General features: G+C 39.2%; 1 protein-coding gene and 2 long non-coding RNA genes across 3 annotated transcripts in view; all 3 read right to left on the minus strand.

Moving 5' to 3' along the window:
• mast4 (microtubule associated serine/threonine kinase family member 4) overlaps nt 1–27,145 on the minus strand; it is a 100,323-nt gene that overhangs the window by 36,834 nt on the left and 36,344 nt on the right. The window contains 1 exon segment of the mRNA XM_085169264.1: nt 13,865–13,896. Coding sequence (XP_085025390.1) covers nt 13,865–13,896 — 32 coding nt within the window.
• On the minus strand, nt 315–7,419 carry LOC146513968 (uncharacterized). Its single transcript, XR_014875496.1, has 2 exons — nt 7,385–7,419; nt 315–5,024 (listed from the first exon to the last, which is right to left on the minus strand). It is a non-coding gene; the product is annotated as an uncharacterized LOC146513968 (long non-coding RNA).
• Nucleotides 16,624–25,256, minus strand: LOC146513969 (uncharacterized). The gene is made up of 2 exons (XR_014875499.1): nt 18,637–25,256; nt 16,624–18,480 (listed from the first exon to the last, which is right to left on the minus strand). It is a non-coding gene; the product is annotated as an uncharacterized LOC146513969 (long non-coding RNA).

Below are 27,145 nucleotides of genomic sequence, written 5' to 3' on the forward strand. Positions count from 1 at the left end.
AGCAAATAACGCACAACAGGCAAGACGGGAACACCCAGCTTCTCATTCATGTTGGCCTCATACACCTACTACTGTAAACACGGTCCCTGCTGCCACTCAAAGCTCCAGAAACTGTGCATGTAAATCCATTTGGTAGAAAATAAAACTTTTTGCTCCGTAAAGACACATATCTGAGCCTGACTACATTATTTGAAGGACCCTAACTAAAAAGCAACACAGTACAAAAAAAGTAGCAAGTTTCTTCAATCTGTTTTAGATGTTACCTTTGGGACCGACGCAGGCGAGCTCCACTGAAGAAATGTGGCATGTTAAAGTTGGACAGAACTGTCCACAAACTAGAATCCGACATTGTGTCCAAATCATGCCAAAGAGGGAGATGTAAAGGAGGCTTCTGAAGACTTGATGAGCAGAACCGATGGCTATCAGAGTTCAAGAGGTGGTGACCTCTGGAGCAGTCTTGACAAGTACTCTCCTTAGGTCCAAACTTCCTCTGCACAGGCACATCTGCAGGCAGCTGTGGCATAAACACACTAGCAGGGAGGACACGTTGTCCTCCTCTGTCCTCAAACAAAAAGTAATCCAGGGAGGATCCTGAACGGCACACAGTGTGTGATCCAGGTCAGGTGCTGACAGCCTCGACTGTTGCAGGTATATGACATCTAATACCAGCTGATTTTGTGTTTTCCCTTCTCACTGCGATTGCGTTCCGTATCCCAAACACTCACCGTGCTCCCTGCGCTCAACATGCTTCATATCATGTAACAGGCATCTACCACTTCACATCCTGTGAAGGGGGGTTGTGAGACAGAGGGGTAATGCATCATCAGCAGATGCTGCTGGGCATTTGCTACGTTCACAAACTGGCACCCCTCCAAAAGTCTGGTGGGTCAGTATTAAGCAGGACCTATTTGAAATTGAAACGCTGTGCTTCTCAATGGATTCTTCTGCTATTGCATGAATTCTTCGCTCCATAGACAGTCTTACCTCATTCATTTATTGGAGCTTCACCTTAACTACATCACCTTTGATCTATGACTCATTTTTTTTACTCTGTAAAAAGATAAGTAGCTAAACACAATGCATACTGGGAAATCATCAAACTTTACAACGTTCAAAAAAATATGAATAAAAAACAATGGCAAGCTTTATAAGTCTGATGTTTCAGGCGAGCAAAAAAGATAAAATCTCAGAGCTAAACTTGGGAATTCACATGCAAACAATTCGGTCCGTCAGTTCAGTGATGAATGTAACTTCTGAGTGCTGCGCGTATGTGTGAGAGTTCAGGTCAGCTGATCACCGCAGCCTGTAACGTGCAAAGCATGCAGGCAAATTCTCTGAAGTAGCTGTCAGGTCTCCAAACAAAACAATATCTCAAACAAGAGGAACCATTAAAAGCTTCTCCCAAAGTAGTTTTATTCAGTGATAATTCTACACAGGGAAGAGCAGAGTTCAGCCCTGAAAACACACTTTACAGCTCCAGAGCAACGATAAGAGTCCCACAATCACATGCACAGTTTACAGTCAGTATACTGAAGATGGCACTTTCACAATCCAACATAAAAACATCCGTCCTTTCTCATCTAAGCTTCAAGTTGTAAAAAAGATAGATACAGCTGTGAACCTCATGTGAGCACATGCACACAAAGACTAATGTACCTTAGAAGATTGATTAAGAGTAACTTGCCTTTTAATAAAGAGGACATGTCTGTTTTTGCTGATACAACAGAGATGACACTTGAATAAATGTCTCAAAAATATTGCACGTTTAATAAGAGCGCAAGTTATTTGGTTAACTATTTATATATTTATTTATATATTTGTTTAGTTATTTATTTATTTCAGTTATGTAAAGCATTATTACACATAGATTTCTAACTATAAAAATCTGGCTACAGCCAGTGAGATTAAGACAGTATATCATTCTTCAACCAGGACAACAAAGCAGTTCAAAGACAGGCTGCAATCCTCACTGAGGAAGTTCCAGGTCAGACCTGAAGACCATCAGGAAGCAATGAGCAATGAGTCTAATAACTTGCCAAGTATGCTGTCTGGAAGGGATTCAAAAGCTAAGGAAGAGAGATGGAATGCAAAACCAACAAAGACTGGCACCTAACCACTGCTACTTTACATGCACAATCTTTGGCGACTGTGTCGTCATCAGAAGTTATTTTTATCCGTGTAAAACCTGAGTTTGTGTGTGTATTCTGTCAGAGTGGCTCAGTCCTTCTCCCTACAGGCCAGCGTGACAGCCTTCACTCTAATTATGGCCCTGCTCCGTTTCTGTGTTCCACATTAGAAATGGCAGTTCAGATGGTTCAAAGTCAAACTTGCATAGAGCAGCATGAATAGGGAGGTCACTGCTTGTGATGACATCACAAGTAGAAAAATCAGGGTTGCTGTGCCTCTTTTTCTAGTAGCTCTTAAAAGAAAGAATCAAAACTATTAAAGGGAACCTATTGTATTCATTTCTAGGTCCATATATTTATAATTACTATTTCACTCTTTCTAGAATAGCACTGAATTACTCAGTTTAAAACTGATATGGAAACTATCTTTGTTTATGTTAAAGCGGGTCCTTGGGTAAGCCCGTCAGTTCATCCAATGGCTAAAATTAGTCATTTTAAAATTCTTCTGATTGGCTGCCCCTTGTAAAAGCAACATCTGAACAGCAGGTAAGAGAAGCGCTCACGGTAAGATCACTGTATTTGGCATGTCACCATCTCTAAGAACATGAAAAGCCAAGACTAAGAATAAGTCAGCCTGAAACTGAGGATTTAGAGGAGTCAGAACACTTTGACTCATGTGAATTGCCTGTATGTTGAATTCTATCAATCTAATGGTGACCCTATTAGCACTGATGGCGGTAAATTACTCCATAGGGTAACTTTAAACCAAAAAGAAAAACTTTTTCAGAAAATGTTATTAAGTGCAGGTTCCAGTGGGTTAACAGTTCAACCAGCAATATCTCTGATTTTACTTTATTAGACCATATAGTCTAAATCTTCATATCTCTTAAAGAGCAAATACTCTGCAGTTTTCAGACCATGGAGTCAATATCTTTTAAGGCCGGATTCACCATCTTTAGCACTGCGTGAAAAGCCCCAGTGCCCTCAAGGATTTGAGGCCAGTGTTGACGCAGCAGTGTTGCTGACTCAGAGATCTGGCAAACAACTCTATGTTGTCAGGCAAAGAAGTTGAACATGGCTCAACTAATACTGGGACTAATATTCAAAGACAGATTTTGCAACTCTTGCCAGATAATATCGCATTTAGACACGGCTGTGCAGCCTTTAAATTTATACATCTCTTATTAAATGTCAGCAAATGAAAGGTTTAATTTCTCAAAAGCACCTAAAATCACATTTTAATCATCACTAAGGCAGGTCACCACTGTCCATCTAAATATGAAATTGCAAAAAACATTAAACAAAACATTTTCTTTCTTTCCCCCTTCTCACCATCTCTTCTCCCCTCTATTTTTCTTTCTCTCCCTCCCTCTCTTTCTTTCATTCTTTCTTTCTCCCTGTCCTATCCCTCAGTCCCGTCTGTAACAACCAAAAATAAAATAAATGTCAATCAAATGGACCAATATGGCAAGGCCATGATGATCCACTTGGTAAAGTAAATCCACTAGGCATCTTCCTTCAATTCTAATGGCTAAAGATCCAAACGGGACAAGCCAAAAAAAAAAAAAAAAAAGATCAAACAAACAAACCAACAAAAAAAGAGGTTGATATATATATATTGATATACATCACGATGGTACATGTGATGCTATGTAATGGTCCTATAGGATCACCACAAGTTTTCCGATTTGGCTTCTTAACTGTGACCATGTCCACTGGCACATGGATAAAATCTGAAAATGTCAATAAATATATATAAAAATAAAACCTTTCTACATTCTTGTATGGAGCTGACTCACTTAAATGCCTGCTCCACTTGACTCTCTATGAAAGCCGAGCAGGAACAAGAGGAGACCAGAGGTGAAATGGGTGGGTGTTTTCATGCTATTCATTGATACAGAAAATTCTCAGAATTGAGCGTTTTGAATGAGCTGCAGAAAAATCCATTCCAAGTTTCATTCCACCCATTTTTCTTGGCACATGTGCTTTAGATTTAGGCTGAATAAACCATGACACTCTTCATATCAGTAAAACATATATGTTTAATGAACTGACTCTAAGACTGTACACTCAAAGTGAGCCCGTGGTGAAAGAATATGCTGCAGAATGTTTGTCTAAACTTAATATAGGAGGCAAAAAACCTGCTTTCGCTAAAACCAATGGCACTAAATTTCACAGACCGTAGAGAGGACACAAGGACACAAAGATCTCATCTAGTGCTTTCATGCCATGTGTGCAGACTGCCTGATCAGCTCACCAGTAATTATACAAACATTACCTCACCAGCAAGATGGCTTCAACCTGAGTCTGTCATTTCAAAGTGAAGCACACATAGTTGGCCCATGAACAATCGCAGTTTTAAAGCATCTGGCTAGGTATAATGTGAAGAACGGAGAGAGGACAGAGTGACACGCATCATTTAAAATCTAATTATAAACTATTTGAGATCTAACCAATAAGCCCTGATGTTGAACCATTACCAGCTTTTACTGTTTTGAATACTTTTCAATCCTAAATGAAACAAGCCTGGGATTCACACAGATTGAGACCATAATTAACTTTGATGTATTGCAAATGCCACAAATCCTACTTAGCACATGAAAGAGAAGCCTAAACCTCAGAACAGAGAGGGACAAGATGGGGGAAGGGGTGACATTATCAACATTATATAAGTATCACGTCCTCCCCTTTCAATGTCATTTCAATGGCAGATGATTTTGTTGTCGCGCTTGAGCTATATGACAGGTGAAGACAAGGTAACATGCACCAACAGGCCCTTCAAAACAAAACATCCATGGTTGAAGAACTCTTGCTTACCTCCAGAAATGAAAAGCGTGCAGTGGGCTGCACGGACTGCAAGGGCTAGTGGGAGTAGGGCTCAAGCTTCTGGGAGTGAGGCTGCAAGTTAAATGGACTCTAGTGAATAGTTGTCTTTTATCACTCTCTCTCACACTCACGCACACAAAGACAAAACCCCCACAACTCAGACACATGCCCAGATGAAAACAGCAGCATCATGAAGAGTAAATGATCCCTGTCAAATGAACTTAAGTTGTGTTTGAACAGCAGGTCTCCGAGGCATTTGTCCAGTTCGCCAGTTTTTGTTTAACATTCGGGATGTCTGACCTTGTAGACTATTCAGACTAAAACAAAACATGTCAATCATGTGCGTTCGGTAAAATGCTCATAAAAGCAGTTATAGATTAACAAGTCTTAACTGATTTTAGAGACGGTGAATCTCCTGTTGGTCAGCCCATACAGAATGACTTTCGCTTTCTCTACTGTAGTCTATGTGGCCTCATGTATAGAGTCATTTTTCAACATAACTGTCTGCTCTGCAGAATATTTGGTCCTGTAAAGGTGAGAATGTTTTACGACAGACTCTTCTGATGACTGGTACAACCAGAACTATCCATGTGGTTTTTACAGTGACATTTCCCTATTAAGCTTAAAACCACCAATCATTTCATCACAACCATTAAGACTTCATTCATATTGGCCAAGAACCACGACGTGTGAACTGTAGATACTTTGAATCAGTAACACATGTATTAATTATCCAAGTTAGTTAGCTCCCAGATATGTGCCTTTTGCACAATATAGTCTGAATTTATTATTTATTTGTATATTTTTCAAAACAATAGAATTGTCCAAAACAATAATAACCATTTACAACTGGACAATCCCCTTGCTCTTATTTTGGCAGTTCATCGCTGTTGCATCTGATATCTTCATGTTGCTGTTGTTCCTGCATTATCATAATAATCTTGGTATCAGGATCAAAACTGCAACTGACCAATCATGTTGGAATAGTTTTGCAATGTAGGGAAAAAAGGAAAAAAGTCTACATTACTTAATTTGGCTTGCTAGTGATTGTTTTTTTGTGTGTGTTTTTTTATAAATAGCACTAGCAAAAAATCTTGGCTTATGCTAACGGAATACTGAGACAATGTCATTGGTCAGCTGTAATATTGATCATAGACCACCATTATTACGATGTTACAGAACACCACCAGCACAGGGATATCATCGTGCACTAACCACCCAGCTGCAGCAAAATTAAGGACCTGAGTCTGTCATCCCACAGTCTCGATGTACTCAAACTGTACTGGATTGCAGCTTGCAACAGCAGACCTTGTTTTGGTCTGAAGACCTGCTGCAGGGTCTAACAAGCACCTGCACCAAGCAGAGAATTGGACCTGCTACACCAAAAGAGCAGAACAGCGACTATTTTTATCAGCTGCAGTCCAAAGCAGTGGAGTTGTAATCCATCCATTGAATGAGGAACTTACTTAATACTCAGTATCTGCTTCTCTAGTGTTTGTGACAAATTATATCTTCCTTTCATGCACTCCTGTCTACCTTCCATTACTACAGTTTAAATCTTTGGGAAACACTGGAGAGGAAATTCAGTTTAACACTTTTGTTGGGATTCGCTGCCAATGTGAAAAATTATATCATTGGTATATCACCAACCTTATTCAGAACCACAATTTGGTGTGCCCCGACATCACAAGAGTATCACAGCAAATATAATCAGTGGGCGATGTTTGCTTGGAGATTTTTAAAATATGACATAATATATTATACAATCATTATCTGCTAAATTCCATTCCAAACATTTTAGAAAAGTCTAGTTTGATGGATGACTAACACTGTAAAAATGTATGCTGAAATGCAGATTTTAAATCCTCAAATGGAGGGAACCATAACAAATGCCTTGTTGACCTAAATAAAAAGTGTATGAAATCAAACCAATGACAAGAGCTGTGATAAAAGCGGAAACTGACATTTAAACCACACAGCCTTCAACACTTCACTGCTTTTCACCTTAGGAAGCACATCTAACAAACATCATCTCAACACTCTTGATAGGTGTTGCTCTGTGTATGCTTTCTACGTGTGCACTGTTTGCTTGTGTCACACCAGCAAATAAAACATATTGTGCAGTTGCGGCACTCCTTTTTCCGTGGCACGTTACAGTATCTGTCTGTCCATCACATGCCCGTGCATGATAACATAAATCTGTGAACACGAACATAAACACAGACACGCGAGCACATGTAAGCTGCTGTTACCTAGCTGTTAAAGATCTGGCTTTAGACTTCCTGCTGCAGATGCTGCTGCTGCTAATGCTAACACAGCAAACAGCATAAAGCAACAGTAAAAGACAGCAACAAATAAGACACAGAGATGGATCAAGCGACATACTTCAGAGGAGCCGTCTCCTGGGTAGGATAACGGAGGAAAATACTCACTCTAGCGTCAGCCCTGGAATTCTCAGCCTCTCCCGCTGGGCTTTCATGGCTGAACTGTGCTCGTTTGCTCTATTGTGGTCATGATATGCATTCACACTGCCTGTCTGCTACACCCCCCCCCTGCACTGACAAAGAGCCAAACCCAGCCACCACAGGACGATGAGACGGATTGGTTTTCTCTCCCCCGTATAAAAAAGGGAGGGGGGTTAAAAAAAAAAAAAAAAAAAAAAAAAAGGGAAAAAGGGGGTGGGGGGTACGGCTCTTGTTTTGGTCTTTCCACGTTCCACCTTGAAGCTGTCAAATGAGATCCTCACTTGCCTGCGGAGGGCATGGAGGCAGGACAATACCCCTTCTCCCCTCCCCTAATACACGCCCCCTGCTCCTTCAAACACATGCACATTTGTGCCCCCCCGCCACCACCACAACCCCTTCACAAGCTGGTGACTTGCTACGGAGCAGAAATTAAACGCAAGTCTTGGACGTGCAGTCACCTTGACAGACGCTAATGTGAGGCTGCTCCGTGCGATGTCAACACAAGCACAGGGATGATGTCATCTTCAGAAGAGAAACAAAATGCATCGCTAACTGCCAGTCTGCCTCCGTCAATGTACAAGAAGCAGGACTGTAAATCAAACTCGCAGAAATAACTGCAAAGATGTTTTTTGGTTTTGTTTTGTTTTTAAAGGGTGACATGCAGCGAAACTGAGAAATGATTTAAGTGCTTGTGCTTAAGCTAGGGAGCCATAAACTGAAACTCAAAGAAATACAGTAGGATGACGCACCCAGAGTGTCCTGCAGCAATTTAAAGCACCCTGAAAATTATTATTCATCAGCAGCAAAATTATTCGTACAGCCAGACCATCAAGATCCCAAAAAGTTGAAATGAGTCAATGACTCACTGCCAGGAAATTATCTGTGAATGAGTTGCTGAGTTACAAAAGATTGAGGTTATTAGGAATAATTTGACATCATTCTGTAAAAGAAACACATTTCCAGAAAACGTGTTTGCAATGAGTCAGCTACAGGAACTGCAAAAGACAGCTGCTGTAGGATGATGCTTCTGTGCAACCTGGATTTGGCTGGAGAAATATAGAGGGCAAAGGAGACCTCACTCATTCAGACAGTACACTGATGAATTCTTTATTACTACGAACATGTCTGAGGAGCAAAGAGGCACTGCAGATGACACCAAACATTGCATTAACTGCAGACATAGCAAGCAGGAAGTGCCACATAAGGAGGTGTAGAGCTGTATCTAGAGTATAAAAGGTCAAATGTACGGCTATTTAAAATGTCAAATATTTATTTTTTATTTATTTATTTCTTTTGCGGATGTGCAGACATTGTGCGCAAGGGTAACATTTTAATCCACTGCTATTGTAAAGGACAGTGTATTGTTACATGAATTATCACATTGGCTTTCTTGGCCGGCTTTTAAACTGTAATTTCTTACAACAGCTACAAAACACTTTCAGATGTGGTTGGCAATATGTTCTACATGCTAAATCCAATAGATTTATACGACCTTAATTCAAACTAGAGGTTACAGTCCATGGTCCTCTGCTAGAAAAGGGTGGAGTGCCCACTCCAGCTCGGGGACGATTTCCTGCCCCAAGTAGAGGAGTTCAAGTATCTCGGGGTCTTGTTCATGAGTGACGGGAGAAGGGAGATCGACAGACGGATTGGTGCTGCGGCTGCAGTGATGCGGATGCTGTACCGGTCCGTCGTGATAAAGTGTAAAAGCAAAGCTCTCAATTTACCAGTCAATCTACGCCCTACCCTCACCTATGGTCACTAGCTCTGGGCAGTGACCGAAAGAACGAGATTACGGACAGGGGTGAGGAGTTCAACCATCTGGGAGGGGCTCAGAGCTGCTGCTCCTCCGCATCCAAAGGAGCCAGTTGAACTGGTTTGAGCATCTGACAAGGATGCCTCTTGGGAGAGGAACACCTCACCCAAGAGGCGTCAATGGTTCAGACCCAGCACACGCTGGAGAGATTATATCTTTCAGCTGGCCTGGGAACGCCTTGGTGTTCCCCCAGATAAGCTGGATGAGGTGGCTGGGGAGAGCAACCCAGCCCTGGATAAGGACAAGAAGAAGGATGGATGGATGGACAGAAGTTACAGTATGTTTAAACAAGCACACCAGGTACATCAGGAATGCTATTTTAGAGATTAAGTAGAACCATATAGAAATTCCAGTCTAAGCTAAGGCTAAGCTGAGATTTTACTGCATTCTTCTAGTTTCTTTTCCAGTGATAGCTGAAATATCTGGCCTTTGGTAAAGGAAGGTGACTCAGTAAGTTGTTGTTTTTTTAATTAATGTAATGCATGACTGTTACTGTACCAAGGACAAGTAAAACAAACTCCCTCACAGTGTAGAGAGAAGCTTCAACTGTTCAGCTGGAAATCATTTGAAAGTTAGTTCTACCTTTATGCAAATGTAGACCTTAAAGTAGAAAATCTAACCATCTATGCATACTTTCCTCTTACCTTTCTCTCAGTATATGAATAGAAATATGTAAACCTTATTTAAAAAGACCTGAATTCAACAGCTTGCTTAAAGTTGCTCAGTGCTGGAACTTGATTCCTGGGACTATCATCTAAATGAGGTCACATTCAAAAAAAGACTTGTTAGAGAAGAAACAAAGGTTAGGTAATGATATAAACAACAACAAAAAATTTCCTTGAGAAATTCAGTGAACAGTTTCTGTACATTTTGGAGGACAAATTATATTAAATGGTTTGGGACTACACTGATTAAACCAATCTTTGATTTACCTTTAAAAGCTGACATGTGGAGATATTTTTCTTCTTACGTTTTTTCGAGATTAACATCTTTTTGCAATAACCTTTGGGCTAAAACCTGGTTTTTCAAATGATTTCCTATTTGCTTGTTCAGCTTCCCTTGGGTACTTATTATCCAATTATGTTCTGCCTTTACTGCAACAATGCTGAGTAAGAACTGAAGCACAGCATCTGGGTGCTCTCATCAAGTCTGCAGTGTAACCAGCAGTAAACAGTATTGTTGTGTTTCCACACTGTAAAACTGACCTTTATGGTCATTGTGTGTTAAAGAAAGTTAATAGCGTGTATAAGTAAAAGAATAACATTACTCTTGATTAAATTTGCTACCAAAATAACATTATATATTTTGTTGATACAATACAGACTGAATGATAGTAGGTTAATATAAGGCTAATGTAAGCTAACATAACTTAACCCTATTAGTAACATTAGCTTAACATTAGTTACATTAACTTAAGCGTTTATAATGTTAGCCACCACAAAGGTTTTAGCATATGGCCTTCACAGCTGCCTCAAACAAAATGTACCATGTATGTCAGGATAACATAAGAAGAATAATGCGTGGACGTTGAACTAGAACTCAGTAACCTTAACTCAGTAATTTATTAAACAGATCTTTTAGGTACTTTGCTAAATTGGAGGCATTTCCATCGTTGATCTGAAAAGCACAGTGGCACTGTTTGAATATTGACTTTTGCAAATCAGTTTTCTCTACTGAAACAAAGTAATTCCACACCCAACGTATCCAAGTTATCACAGCAGCAAAAACTATTTGTCACAAATAGTTTTTAATGTGCTTGTATGCATCTTTCTTCTGTACGCATAGACAAGAACACACACTAATCATTATACGGTATGCCATTCATTTTCAATAGAACTGCAGCCTTGACATACACTACCTATAGTAGTAAAAAAGAAATACTTTTACATTTTCAGAATTTTGCAAGTACTGGTTCTGGTGACTAACATAATTGATTACTACTGTTACAGCAGCCACTGTGAAATATTTCAGCTTACTCTAAGAGTACTTGAATACAAAATAACTAGCTGTTTTCCGTATCTTGTATGTTGAACTGTTCGGTGTGTAGACAGATACCACTAGATGCCACTAGTGTTTGGTTAAATCATTAAAAAAAAACCTGCTTACTGTGCAAATAAAAATGAATCTAAGAATCATAAAAACTTTGAAAATTTTCAAGTTTTTTTCAAGTTAAGGGATTTAACTACACCCAATTTTCTAGATACGCTGCCTTCCTTTGCTTTCTGGAAGTAAATATATTTCTGTTTTGGACTGTTGCCCTATACAAACAAGCAATGTCAAAGGAACTCATTTATGGTTTTAAGAAATAACTACTGATCTTTTTTAATGCTCTATAACATTTTGTCGACTACCTAATTAAAATTTAGCAATAGCTGTGAGCTAGGACTCAAACATCTCCGTAAACACTAGCGACTGACTTAATGAAGCATGGTTGAGCATCTGTTAAACTAAATGTAATAGAATCTACAGTCAACAGAGCCACTTAATATCCTGTTGCATGGCAAAGCAGCTGATGATGCTAGACAGAATGACACGTTTAGTACACTAAAACTGCAAAAGGCTATGATTTAGGCAGGGGATGAGAAACAGGATCTAAAACCATGGTCAAGAAATCCTGTGATCCATGTTGATCTGCATACAAATAATTGATTTTCAATTAGTCTCAGAACCCAGCAAAAGACTTCCAACTATTAAGGTCAGTCTATAAATAGGTTAAACTGATATCTCTACTAGAATGACTCATACTGGAAACAAGTGTAGATATGGCTGTCTGAAGAGGTGTAATCCATCACATCTCCTGCCATGGAAAAAAATAAACACAAATGCCCTCAGTAATGAAAAGAAAATGTGGATAATGCTAATTAAAAGGCATCAGCCAGCATGTTAATGACATCAAATGTTCAGTAGATGGCTCTCTGTCACAAGAAAACCTCAGAGACTACAGAGATTTAATCAACATTGAGCCAGCACTAAGGAAGCACTTTGAATTCAGTGCACTTTTCCTTACACTGATTAGAAGATGTAGCTAGAGCATCTGGCTTTTTTTTTTTTTAACCTTTTTTCCCCCCAGCATATTCTTTAATCGGCTCGTACATGTCATATCAACATGTGACCCAACCACACATAATAAGCACCAACAGTGAGGATATAGCTCTAATACTAATGAGAATTGATATTCTCTTCTTGTTTTAAAAGATGACAAATTAGTACAACCATGTTTTGGCTTAGTAAATAAAAGTAAGCTTTGATACATCTGAAGCCACCATATCAAGTTTGTCATATCCAAACAGCATCACTATGGTTAACAAGGTCAGTAGAGGTTCTAGCTCGCTAAATATACACCAGTGCAGTTGGTGATCTCACAGCAGCATGTTAGTAATGGGTCACCTCCATTATAGTACCTGCCCTTTCTGGTGAGGTGGCAGCGAGAGCAGCAAGGTGTCATGATAACTCTCTCACCACCAGGAAATAAATCAAACTAAAGCGGATCGATGTCGAGGAAGTCTTTTATGGCTTCACATGGCTTAAAGCTGCATCTCATCTGCCCATGGAGCACCTTCAATAAGCTTGTGAACACAAATGTGAACAGCCAGCCTGAGGAGGATAGTCTGAATAAGTGCAAATGGCTGTTCTTTTCTGATGACAACACAGACCATTATAAAAATAGAGGTCAATTATTTCACCATGCAAATTGATATTCCCTCTATTTTCCAAAATGACAGTGTGGGGGGGAAAGGCAAGTACTCCATTCCAACAAAACAAATCAAGAGCTGTCATATATACGCATATATACGCTGACATGTCAAGATGATTACATGTATAATATGGTTAATTTATATGCCATGGGTTAACAAGATCCATTCTTCTCCAGCTATAAAAAGATTTTTTTAAGGAAAATTTACTTGTTTTTCCACTTACTTACATCATCTTAAGGGAGAGAGACTCTAGAGAGTATATGACCAAGCACCTTCAATATGTAAAACCTCTTTAAGGTAAGAACTCATATAGGTCTTAGCTAAATAGGTTACAGAACAGCTATTTTAGGCAAACAACACAAAATACAATGAGCCCAAATAAGGCTAATACCGGTACTATAAAATATATAATAAATATATATAATATATAATAAAAAAAATCTGCATAGTAAAACTGTACTGAACTCACACCTTTGTCCAACAGTTTTCTACATGTTGAGAATCAGACATTCCCAGGTATTTCAGAGTTTTATCCTCAAGTTACAAAGCACTCAAAACACCACTTTTCATGTACTGTAGTATTATTGTAGTATGGGTAGAGAGTTGGGGAAAGTCCATAATAATATTAAAGTACATTTTAGATGAAAGACAACATGTCTAAAATGTAAGACAGTCTGAAAACCTTCCAAATACCATGAATACTGTTCAGCTTTATTTTCAGTGTACACGTATACCGTGGCATCTTTACAACTTTATTTAAACTTTCATGTAAATATTTCCTTTCATTTGAACAAATCTAATGAATGGACAGCTTCTAAGAGTTTTATGTTGCTCATAAGAATGGACAAGCACGCCTTACTATTTCAATGAATACAGTGGGTATCAATAAAAGAGGTAGTTACTTTATATCTCTTTAACATTTAAGATGGTACTTACAAACTACCTCTTCTGGGAAGACTCAGCTCCTTCTGCAAATGAAAACAGGAGAGTTATAAGCATCGAAATTAGCACCACAATGTACTTTAACTCAACTTTTACCAACAAAGAACAAAGAAGAAAGTCACCATTATTAAAAGGTTACTTTGGCTCATTTATGCAGAACTAACAATTACTTGTAGAAGATATGATGTCATATATGTGCATATTTATATCCTGAAAATGACAAATGCAAAGCAAAACTTGAAAAACCGCATTAATTTACAAGGACCCTATTCAGCATAATATTTATGTTTAAAAATAAATGAAAGGAGGTGATGATTAAGGTAGCAACTGAAGTTCTATCATAAACTTGAATCTGTTCTGCTTTTCAGCTGCTCCAGCAGGTTAACACCTTCAAAAAGAGCCAACATATGGATGGAGAACACAGAGCAGGTGTGAAGCTGTTATATCCATTCCCAGAGAACTGGAATAATCTGCATCTGGATTTCAAACTGTTCACTTTAATCAGGTAACAACTGTAATAAAATTAATGACTCAAATGATTTAAATTGAATTTGCCTTACTTGCAGATTGTTTACTTTTAGTGTAGATTAAGGAAACATGATAACTCAGTCAAACACGTCAAACACAAGCATAAAAATACATTTCACAGCCTCCTTATACTGTAAATGCAACTTGATGTCTGCCTAACTTCTTCTACACGTGTTGGTTTTAATACTTTATATGTATAAAAAACAAAAGGAGAAAAAAAGGGACTGAAAATCAGTTGTATAGGCCATGCAAGTCAAGGACCAACATGAGACAATGACAGACAATCCCAGTGTACAGATCATTATATCCCCCATAGAATTAATGGGACAGTTTGTTTACACACTCCTGCAAAGAACTCAGGTGTTTTATTGCCCTCAGAATAATTCTGTGTGCAGTTTCAGCTCTGATTGCCTCAAATCTTTCAGTGCAGTTTCAATGTTTAAAATAAGATAAATAACCAGGTTTGGCTACATTTTGTTTTGGGGCTACAAATCCCAAAGATAGGATAATAAAATATTTTATTGTCTAATAACAACAGCCTGATAAGAGCAGGTCCTTTGTCTCACACAGCGTAGGACATTGAGTTGATATGTATCGGCTGCAACAGTCAGCAGAAAAGATGCTAAGCCCCACTCTCCCTTTGCTATCAATTAGGGCTTAATGTCTGGTTTCCCCCGGTGCCTACTGAAGACCAAGGGCAGAGTGTTTCCTTGAGAGACATGACCGAAGCGAACACAACACTAATTACCAGGCAGTGAATGACTTCCAGTGATGGAAAAGCCACCAATCATAGAACATCAAATCAATGTGTGAAGTCTGTAACATAAATGTATTCATATTCATGCCTCAGGAACATATTTACATAGGTAAAATAAATGTCTCATTTCTTCATGCTTTTGACACCTTTCTGAGTAAGCAAAGCTTGTGCAGTAAAGGGCTCCATTACTATCAACAAACGCTTTCAGATAGCACTGAATGTGGTTTTAATGAAACCATAGTGAGACGAGTTCTACCTCAAACCAATGTTGGGCTTTTGTCAAAATCACATTTTCTTGTATAAAAAAAAAAAAAGCAGCACTGATCTAACACGAACTGAGACTTGACATTGACACTCTTATTCCACAAAACAGCATCTTTAAAAAGCTTATGAAACTGAGCTTGCAGAAATATAGAAAGTTACAACTCTTAACATTTAATGAAATTACATCCGACTTTTTAGAATTTTTTTGTTTTACATTTTTCAGCAATACGATTGTCTCAGTGCATTAGAGAGACTGTATCAGTTAAGAGTCATATTTAATGAAATAGCTCTTTGAAGGCCTGCAATAGCTTGAGATCTGAAAGCACTGAATATGTGTAAAACACACTGGAAGGAGGATAATGTATAGACATGCATGGCTTATAATGCAATGGACCACTGGTGCTAACTGATATACTGACATAACACTGAAGAAATAGCTGAATAATGAAGTGAACAGAGCTCTACTTAATGCCAGATTCAAGCAAATGCAGAAAACACATCTTTATGGAACATATAAGCAATCAATCCAGGAATTTCTGAATATAAACTCAGAAAACCCGACAACGGCTAAATGGAGAACTCAAGCCTTGTATTATGAAGTGAGTTCAAAAATATTCAAGATTTCTTTCCATTATATCTGGATTCACTTACCCCAACATCAGCAAGCTTGATAAGCGGTCACACAAAGCTGGAATAAAGTTGCAGCTAAGAATTTCTTACTGAGAGATGAGGAGACAGTTGCTTTTGAAAAATATCTTTGACCCTGCTCCTGTCCAGACACAGAGGTCTGAGGGATCTCCCAGGAGTGGGGACACAATTTTGCAAACCAAGGAGGAACATATGTAGATCTCAAAGTGACAGATGGACAAAACCAAAGACAATCTTAGTTATTTGTCATAAATTCCACTAGTATTGATAATTCATAACATGGCAAAGCTCAGTACCTCTACTCATACTCAGTTTCCTTGAATAGACTTAAATGACAAACAAGAATGTATGAGAAATGCTTTTGTCCTTTTTGTTATTTAGTGCCACTGGTGAGCAGGTTTTTATAGATTGTTACCATGGAAACTGGCTTTTAGTTAGCCTGTAGCCTGGCTAACTTTTAGGCCTAAGATAAATTGGTCTTTGTGTAAACCTGCACAACTTCAAACTCATTTTAAGGACAAAACCAACCAGTCTAAAAAAATTGGTTTTGTCAAAAAAAAACAACAAGAACAAAAAAAATTGGCAAATAGATTTTCTGTTCCGCCAGTTTCAATTGTGTTAGCTGACATCGTGGAAATTCTTCACTTTTTTTCCCCACTTCATCATTGCACCAGTAGACCTCACCTCTTAGATTTCCCTTACAGATATTTCTCTGGGTGTCAGAATCACACTGGAGCCTGTCATTGTTAAAGTCATAAAATGGAAGTCACAGTTTTAGACTTCCATGTCAAAAAAATAAATAAAAAATAAAAATTTCAACTAAATTATTGAATAATGATTACTTTCATTACATGCATTTTAATTTATTTTTAAAAATTGTAAAAGTTACATTTAAAATTTATTTTTAAATTTCCTTTCATAGCAAATAAGATCAGAGTGTAACGCCATGATAAAGTGGCAATCTAACAAATGAGCAATGAAAGTGGATCCTGTACATGTACTCAGCTGTTTATACAGTAACATATTTGGTACTGAAAGATAACATTTGTGACACGATGAACCTAAAAGTTGGTTTTGTTCCACAGAGTGAATGTCAATGAATGCCTTCTAGCAACAACATTTCATATCTAAGACACCACATCAAAGTGGTGGTGAAACTCTTGTAAAAAGGCCTACGTGTAATGCTTCATTAATAATTCCCCTTGATTTATTTTGGATTTTCCTACATCTCAAGATCAAAAGTGTACTTATTTTAACTGTAGTTTTCTGCTGACTAGCAAGGAAATTCCCATTCTTGTATCAAGTCATAATGTCATCAAATCAAACCCTGAGTGGAATCGGGGGAAATGAAACCTAGTCTCCTGAATACTTATCACATCTGGAGGCTGCTATAGCATGCCAGGATGATCACTCAGGATTGCTGCTCAGATCTAGACTACTTTAGAAAAAATACCAATACTGTTTCAGCTGCAGAAACTCACATCACATAGCTGCAGAAACTCACATCACCTTGCTGGCTGCAACTACAGACAGCCAGCTGGCTAAGAAAATGGATGGATGAACTGGTGTTGTTTGCCAAGCCTAACACATGAGTCAAACAACAACAGGAAGGCATACAGAAGACAAAGTTCAGCAGCCCATTCAGTAATATAATCAGTTAGAAAAAGCAAACTTTTAGTGTGTTTTTTTTTCTTCTTAAAAGATAACTATTTACCAGTGGTACCATAGGAGTGACTCCTATGTGATAATTTTAAACCTCAGGTTGTCTTCCAAATACTAAAAGACATCAGTTTCAGACAACAAAAGCAAGCTCCTGCTCCTGTTTTCCCCCTCTTTTCTACATTTTTCAGACTGATAAAATGAGAGCTAGGTTAAAAGTAATTATTAGATGCAACCCCCTGTACATGTGTGCACAGTCTTAAGCACTGCACAAAACTGAGGAAAGTTCACAGAAACAGAAAAAAAAATGCTTTGATCACCATGCGTTCAGTGGAACTGTTAATGGGCATGCTGCACAGGCTTTATAAGTCATGTTAAGTGGGGGAGAAATGTGATTTGAGGTTCATAACTAGTCCGCTTTTTAATCAAACACAAAGCACAATTTTGTTTGACGTTTGTTGGTCAAATTCTCTATAAAAAAAAAAAATTAAAAAAAATGAACGGAGGATAGATTAATTGTTCCCAGTTCAGTTGTTTTGTTCATAACATACATGAAACAAAGTGTTGGTCTTTAGAGTGGCAAAAAGATCCTAATCAAAGGTTTTACTCAAAACTAAATTTTACCTTCATCACTGCAAAACGCTGCTTCAAAGTCAGAGACCTCAAGTGAATCTGGAGATCAGGAAAGATCAAAGAGCTCCAAACATGGTGTAGGAAGGACTACATACAAGACCTTAAAGTGCATTCACCGCCCCTGACAAGCAAACAAAAGACGCTACATTAAACAACGACATTAAATAATAAACTTGATGTTTGACCACAAAGAAATGAAATCTGAGCAGCTGGCTTTACATCAGTAAAACCAGGTCTACAATCTCAGTAATAATTTCTACCATGACGCTTAGCTCACTCTGAAAGACATCGATTTCTGCGCCAGTAGGAGGAGATTCGATTGGCATCCTCGTAGTTTTGCTTGTAGCAGGATGTTAGGTGTCATAAATGCTTAACCCACTGCCTCATCCAATGCTGTAAGAATGAAACGCTTCATTACAAGACAGGTTAATTTGATGACCACAATTGTTTTTGAGCAAGGAGTTCTTTTCAATCTGATAACAGTGAAACCTTAACACCAATTCATTAGGGACACCTGCTCAACTCCTCTTTAACATAGTATCTAATCAACCTATTACACTCAGCGCATTTAAGAAGTTCAAAGCAAGCATATTGCAGAAAGTGAGATAATCTACACAGAACCATCTGAACCATCAAAAGTAATTACTTTGTCCAACAAATAATTGAACAACGTACTGCATTACTTTTAAGAAACATAACAAGTAATGTGTAATGTACTATTTTTTGTGTAACGTTCCTGTGTCTGTGAAATCGGTCCAAATATCCAAATCAGGGTTGGTGGAGGGACAACTTAAAGCTGTTTTACTCAGTGTACTGTACAATTAACATGTTCAGGCACTTGTCATTTTTAAAAATAAAAAAAAAAAAAGCTAAAAGAAACCCCTACAAATATGTGTTTAGTAAAAGTGATTTGCATATCAATTGAAAGTTTAGGTTTTGTAGAAGTAAGTTTTATTTACCATATTTAAATATGTAAAATAACAAGTTGGCCAATTTAGGAACAGAAAACGATCATTTAAAGCTGTCGCGGCCAACTGTTTCAGTGAAAAACTGACAGAAATACAGGGTGGGCCATTTATATGGATACACCGTAATAAAATGGGAATGGTTGGTGATATTAAAGTCCTGTTTGTGGCACATTAGTATATGTGAGGGGGCAAACTCCTCAAGATGGGTGGTGACCATGGTGGCCATTTAGAAGTCGGCCATCTTGGATACAACTTTTTTTTTTCAATAGGAAGAGGGCCATGTGACACATCAAACTTATTGGTAATGTCGCAAGAAAAACAATGGTGTGCTTGGTTTCAACGTAACTTTATTCTTTCATGAGTTATTTACAAGTTTTATTATGGTGTATCCATATAAATGGCCCACCCTGTATATTCAAAACAACACAGAGATCTGTGCGTGCTAATATGCTAACAGTGCTTAATTTAAAACATAAAAGCTAAAGTTCCTGATATAATATAATAAGAACATTTCTTTGTTCACAAGTTTAATTGCTGCTGTCATTGTTAATGCCTTTCAGATTGTTTAAAAAGATGCCCAAAGTGTCTATGTCACATTTGTAACTGGGATTTGCATATAGCTCATTGCTCCCTTCAATATTTAAAGTGGAATGGTTTGTTGATGTTTGATAGGAGCAAACAAAGATGATGGACGTGATTTACAAACTCAGACAAAAGACAGTATGAACAGCTGGAGATGAGAAAGGACTGGCAAGCAAAAATAACAAAAGACATGAGCTGAGTTTAAACAGTAGGTAGGCCTACTGTAAGGGACTGAAAGGACTGAAAAATTGCTATAAACCACAAACCTTTGGAGAAATTGTGCCTTTCAGAACAAAAGTTTAAAAGATAAAATTTTCAGGTCACCATGACAAAATTTCTCCCTGATAAATTACTGTATGTCTCCTAACTGCTCATTTAGAGTTATACTTCCCAGGGCTCGCAAAATCGCTAGCCCGACGTCCCGGGGCTAGCGATTTTTCCAGTCTCTGTCTCTGTCTCTGCCCTGCCCGTCGGGCTATCGTAGGAAGGAAAAATATATGTCAATGCTTTTGCATTCTTTCGGAAATGTAGCTGGGTAATTATGTCATTGGCATCGGTGAGCCACTGTCAATATGTGACATATTGAAATCGCGTTTGAATTTGCGCTTGTTTTTTGCTTTCACTTTGCAATCGCGCGAACTGTGTATAGAGAGCGACAGCACTGATTGGTGAGTGACGATAATTTGCGCACCAATTCCTCTGACATCATCTTATCAATCGTTAGCTTACTATGCAAACATGACAAGTGAAATCTCCCGCAGCTTAAACATGTGAGAGGTTGATCGCGCAGAGAATCGCTGAGCGTTATGCGAGTGTCTGTGTAAAAGCAGCAGGATATATATTTTAGTTCTGCTGAGCCAAATAAGACAGGTCAGGGTGAAGAAGTGACCACAAAACGGAAAAGTTATGACAAATCAGACTATAAGGCAAAAAGAAAGTGCAGCTTTATGGTTTCATGGACAAAAGAATTTCTGTGGCTGCAATATGACGAGCTGAATAACCAGGGCTGCACATAAGTGGTCCGCAGGTGCGCATTCGCTGTCAAAATAAAAAACGCGCACAAGATAAGAAGTTGCAACGCGTGTTTGCGTACATAAGATTTTCTGGAGGAGGACAGACATTTGTTTAGAACTCTTAAAGATGTCGAAGAAGCTCCTTTAAGCAATTACTTTGGTTTTCCTCCACCTCCAAAGAAATGTCAGAAGGAGTCCGAACCACAAAAGAAGCGCGTATTCTCGGAAAAGTGGTTGCAGGAGGTGAGCTGGCTTCAAACAAATGATGAACGCACAGAGATGTGGTGCAGAATGTGCCGTGAAACTCTAGCGGACAAAAACAGCCTTTTATATGGACGCAAACGCGCGTTGCAACTTCTTATCTGGTGCGCGTCTTTTATTTTGACAGCGAATGCGCACCTGCGGACCACTTATGTGCACCCGTGTAAATAACATAATGTTCTGCCGGTTGTGTTGTTGGCTTTCCCTTGATTTCTGAGTCGACAAGCGCCTTTGTTACTGGGACCACTCATTTTAAGAAAGGCCCGCATTAGAACCCATGTGAAATGCAAGAAATGCATTATTGCTCAGTCTGCAATATCTTTCCCAGAACAAACACCAATTGCAAATAACATACTAAAAATAAACCTGAAAAATCTGTTTAGAACAGCGTACTATGTTGCAAAGAGTGAACTACCACTGGCAAAATTTAGCAGTCTTTGCAAACTTCAAAAAGCAAATGGCCTAGATCTTGGTTCCACTTGCCTCTTACCCGTGACTTCAGTGGAAATGTCAGATTCAGGATCTGACACAGACTGATTCATGTTCTACACAGTTCTTACAAGTTCATAGAAATTTCTGTTCAATTAGAACCAAGTATTAGAGTTGATGATTGTAATTTTTATACAATGTTGTAATTAGTTTTTCAACAATTTTTTGATTAATATTTTGTTTCCTTTACAATATTATACTTTAATGTATACTATTGTAAAGGAAACAAAACAGGAAACAAAACATCAATCAAAAAATTGTTCTATTTTTTTATTCGGGCTACTTAAGTTTATTTTGGGCTACCAAAAACTGAAGAGTCCCTGCCCGAAGGGCTACCAGGGATTTTGAAATTTTGCGAGCCCTACTTCCTCAAATGCCATTTCTCAGTAATGATTTTATTTGTGGTTGTTCTTGTTTAAAGGGGGAAAAAATCTCTTAATGTGACTTCATTCATAGCGAAATGCAAGTACTCTAGCACAAGGACACTTTAGCAGAGAAGCTGTTTGCGTCTTCTAGCAAAACAACACTGACCCAATTCCCCCCACTTCTAAAACCTTTGTGATGACACACCCATCACTTCTAAAACCTGTGTGATGACACACCCCTCACTTCTAAAACCTGTGTGATGACACACCCCTCACTTCTAAAACCTGTGTGATGACACAGCCATCACTTCTAAAACCTGTTTGATGACACAGCCACCACTTCTAAAACCTTTGTGATGACACACCCATCACTTCTAAAACCTGTTTGATGAAACACCCCTCACTTCTAAAACCTGTTTGATGAAACACCCCTCACTTCCAAAACCTTCGTGATGACACACCCCTCACTTCTAAAACCTTTGTGATGACACACCCCTCACTTCTAAAACCTTTGTGATGACACACCCCTCACTTCTAAAACCTTTGTGATGACACACCCCTCACTTCTAAAACCTGTGTGATGACACACCCCTCACTTCTAAAACCTTTGTGATGACACACCCCTCACTTCTAAAACCTTTGTGATGACACACCCCTCACTTCTAAAACCTGTGTGATGACACACCCCTCACTTCTAAAACCTGTGTGATGACACACCCCTCACTTCTAAAACCTGTGTGATGACACAGCCATCACTTCTAAAACCTGTGTGATGACACACCCCTCACTTCTAAAACCTGTGTGATGACACACCCCTCACTTCTAAAACCTGTGTGATGACACACCCCTCACTTCTAAAACCTGTGTGATGACACAGCCATCACTTCTAAAACCTGTTTGATGACACAGCCACCACTTCTAAAACCTGTGTGATGACACACCCCTGACTTCTAAAACCTGTTTGATGAAACAGCCACCACTTCTAAAACCTTTGTGATGACACACCGCTCACTTCTAAAACCTGCGCACAGACACACCCCTCACTTCTAAAACCTTTGTGATAACCAGTGTTGGGTAAGTTAGTAACTTAGTTACATTACTAGTTACTTCTATCAAAAGTAACTCAGTTACTTCAAGTTACTCGTTACTTTCAGAGTAACTAGTTACTAGGGAAAGTAACTTAAATTCTCTTGTTAATGTGTTGCTTCCGTAACTGGATACCCAGCAAGTTTGCCAGTCTTCTAGCTTGCTTACTTGCCACAAGAGCATTGTGCCACCTACCAATAGAAAGGAAAAAAATAATGTGCACAGAGAAATCCCACGCCTGGACCGTCGTTGACCGCCGCATGATTCTAGCCTGCTTTTTACATCCAACACAAAAACTGCAGTCGTGGTGCTTTCGATTGTACTCAGAACTCGGAAATTCTGCCTTCTGAATAGGAAGATGTAGGTAACACCAGACTGCAGATGAGCTGCATACAGGGCTGGACTGGGACAAAAAAAAATCGTCCCGGGGAATTTGAATGAAAACAAATGCTGTTATGACAGTGATGTACACTGTTCTGATGGTATATGTGTATCAATCTATCAATTGTTTGTTGTAAGACTCAGATAATTGTTTTTTTTTTTGTTTTTTGTTTTTTTTTGTTTTTAAAAGCTAGACATTTTAAATGAGAATAAGAAAGAAAAGTATTTCCTTGTGCCCCCCCTCTCCCTTAATGCCCTACATGGACCCCTGGCAACACTTTGCTAGACCCGCCACTGCACAGTTACCAGCTGTCAGCTGCTTAGAAAAGGATCCTGGTGTTATTTGTATCTCAGAAACAGTTCATAACTTCCCTTAAACTCATTCATGTCACCTAAAAGGTAAACCTGTGTCTCCATCACCTGTTCAGCTCTGATGATTCAGTAAGGACATCTCCTGGTTTCATCTGCATGTTTCCCTCTCACCAGATAACCAAACCAACATCACGACCAGCAGCTTTACAGCTGTGGCTCCAGCAAACATCAGCTGTACTAGAAATTAATTTTAAATAAGCCATCACTTCTAAAACCTTTGTGATGACACACCCCTCACTTCTAAAACCTGTTTGATGACACAGCCATCACTTCTAAAACCTGCGCACAGACACACCCTTCACTTCTAAAACCTTTGTGATGACACACCCCTCACTTCTAAAACCTGCGCATAGACACACCCATCAATTCTAAAACCTGTGTGATGACACACCCCTGACTTCTAAAAACCTTTGTGATGACACACCCCTGACTTCTAAAACCTGCGCACAGACACACCCCTCACTTCTAAAACCTGTTTGATGACACACCCCTCACTTCTAAAACCTGTGTGATGAAACGCCCCTCACTTCTAAAACCTGCGCACAGACACACCCCTCACTTCTAAAATCTGTTTGATGACACACCCCTCACTTCTAAAACCTGCGCACAGACACACCCCTCACTTCTAAAACCTGCGCACAGACACACCCCTCACTTCTAAAACCTTTGTGATGACACACCCCTCACTTCTAAAACCTGTGTGATGACACATCCCTCACTTCTAAAACCTTTGTGATGACACACCCCTCACTTCTAAAACCTTTGCATAGACACACCCCTCACTTCTAAAACCTGCGCACAGACACACCCCTCACTTCTAAAACCTTTGTGATGACACACCCCTCACTTCTAAAACCTGCGCACAGACACACCCCTCACTTCTAAAACCTGTGTGATGAAACACCCCTGACTTCTAAAACCTGCGCACAGACACACCCCTCACTTCTAAAACCTGTTTGATGACACACCCCTCACTTCTAAAACCTGCGTGATGAAACGCCCCTCACTTCTAAAACCTGCGCACAGACACACCCCTCACTTCTAAAATCTGTTTAATGACACACCCCTCACTTCTAAAACCTGTTTGATGACACACCCCTCACTTCTAAAACCTGTGTGATGAAACGCCCCTCACTTCTAAAACCTGCGCACAGACACACCCCTCACTTCTAAAACCTGTTTGATGACACACCCCTCACTTCTAAAACCTGTGTGATGAAACACCCCTGACTTCTAAAACCTGCGCACAGACACACCCCTCACTTCTAAAATCTGTTTGATGACACACCCCTCACTTCTAAAACGTGTGTGATGAAACGCCCCTCACTTCTAAAACCTGCGCACAGACACACCCCTCACTTCTAAAACCTGTTTGATGACACACCCCTCACTTCTAAAACGTGTGTGATGAAACGCCCCTCACTTCTAAAACCTGCGCACAGACACACCCCTCACTTCTAAAACCTGTGTGATGACACACCCCTCACTTCTAAAACCTGCGTGATGAAACGCCCCTCACTTCTAAAACCTGCGTGATGAAACGCCCCTCACTTCTAAAACCTGCGCACAGACACACCCCTCACTTCTAAAATCTGTTTGATGACACACCCCTCACTTCTAAAACCTGTGTGATGACACACCCCTCACTTCTAAAACCTGTGTGATGACACGCCCCTCACTTCTAAAACCTGCGAACAGACGCACCCATCACTTCTAAAACCTGTGTGATGACACACCCCTCACTTCTAAAACCTCTGTGATGACACACCCCTCACTTCTAAAACCTTTGTGATGACACACCCCTCACTTCTAAAACCTTTGTGATGACACACCCCTCACTTCTAAAACCTGTGTGATGACACACCCCTCACTTCTAAAACCTTTGTGATGACACACCCCTCACTTCTAAAACCTTTGTGATGACACACCCATCACTTCTAAAACCTCTGTGATGACACACCCCTCACTTCTAAAACCTTTGTGATGACACACCCCTCACTTCTAAAACCTGTGTGATGACACACCCCTCACTTCTAAAACCTGTGTGATGACACACCCCTCACTTCTAAAACCTGTGATGACACACCCCTCACTTCTAAAACCTGCGTGATGACACACCCCTCACTTCTAAAACCTGTGTGATGACACACACCCCTCACTTCTAAAACCTTTGTGATGACACACCCCTCAATTCTAAAACCTGTGTGATGAAACACCCCTCACTTCTAAAACCTTTGTGATGACACACCCCTCACTTCTAAAACCTGTGTGATGACACACCCCTCACTTCTAAAACCTGTGTGATGACACACCCCTCACTTCTAAAACCTGCGCACAGACACACCCCCACACCAATCACAACAGCGAAGGTGGGACCAAACTATGACCCCCGAGTTGATCTGATGTGGTGGCAGAGGCTGTATCAAGACTAATGTCATCCAATAGATAATTTCTATATTGGTTCGAATTAAGATTATTTTTATTTTTCCAGTTCATGAGGACTGTTTTCTTGGCTATGCATAGGGCAGTGAAAACCATATGGGCTATATTCTCATCTGTAGTGACATTATCTAAGCTGCCCAATAAACACACTAACGGGGAAGTTGGAACATTTCAGACACTTCGATAAGTCTTCAAATATCTTGCGCCAAAACTTCTGAACTGATCGACAGAACCAAAGAGCGTGGATATAATTGTCCGGTGTATTGGTTTGACAGTGTGAGCAGTTGTTGGTAGATGTAAAGCCCATCTTGAACATCCGATGACCTGTATAGTGCACTCTATATAGTATGGGATTTCTAATTAAATTAAAGGTTTTTAAGCAAATCTGAGACCAGAAGTTTTGGTCTAAGTTAACTGATAAATCCGCTTCCCATTTTGCAATAGGAAGTGATATTGATTCATCTGTTTTAGAAAGCATTCTGTATATTTTGGAAAGTAATTTTGAGGTTTTAAGAGTAAGAAATTGTACCACACTTGTTTGTAGTGTTTGTAGTTCAACTTGACCCGGTTTAAATTTCTTTTTTATTATGAATTTAATTTGTTGATATTCTAAAAATCTTTTCTTGTTGATCCCATATTGTGTAACTAGACTGTCAAATGGAATAAATTCTGTTTCTTCTAATATATGTTCTAAGTATTTGATTCCTTTACCACTCCAATCTGGAAAGTTTATCATATTATTGTTTTGTAATATGTCAGGGTTGTTCCAGATAGATGTACGTTTGCATGGGATTAATAAAGACTCCGTCAATTTTAGAAACTCCCAC

Source organism: Neolamprologus multifasciatus, chromosome 7 (genome assembly GCF_963576455.1).
Source record: "Neolamprologus multifasciatus chromosome 7, fNeoMul1.2, whole genome shotgun sequence".
NCBI classification, from domain to species: Eukaryota; Metazoa; Chordata; class Actinopteri; order Cichliformes; family Cichlidae; genus Neolamprologus; species Neolamprologus multifasciatus.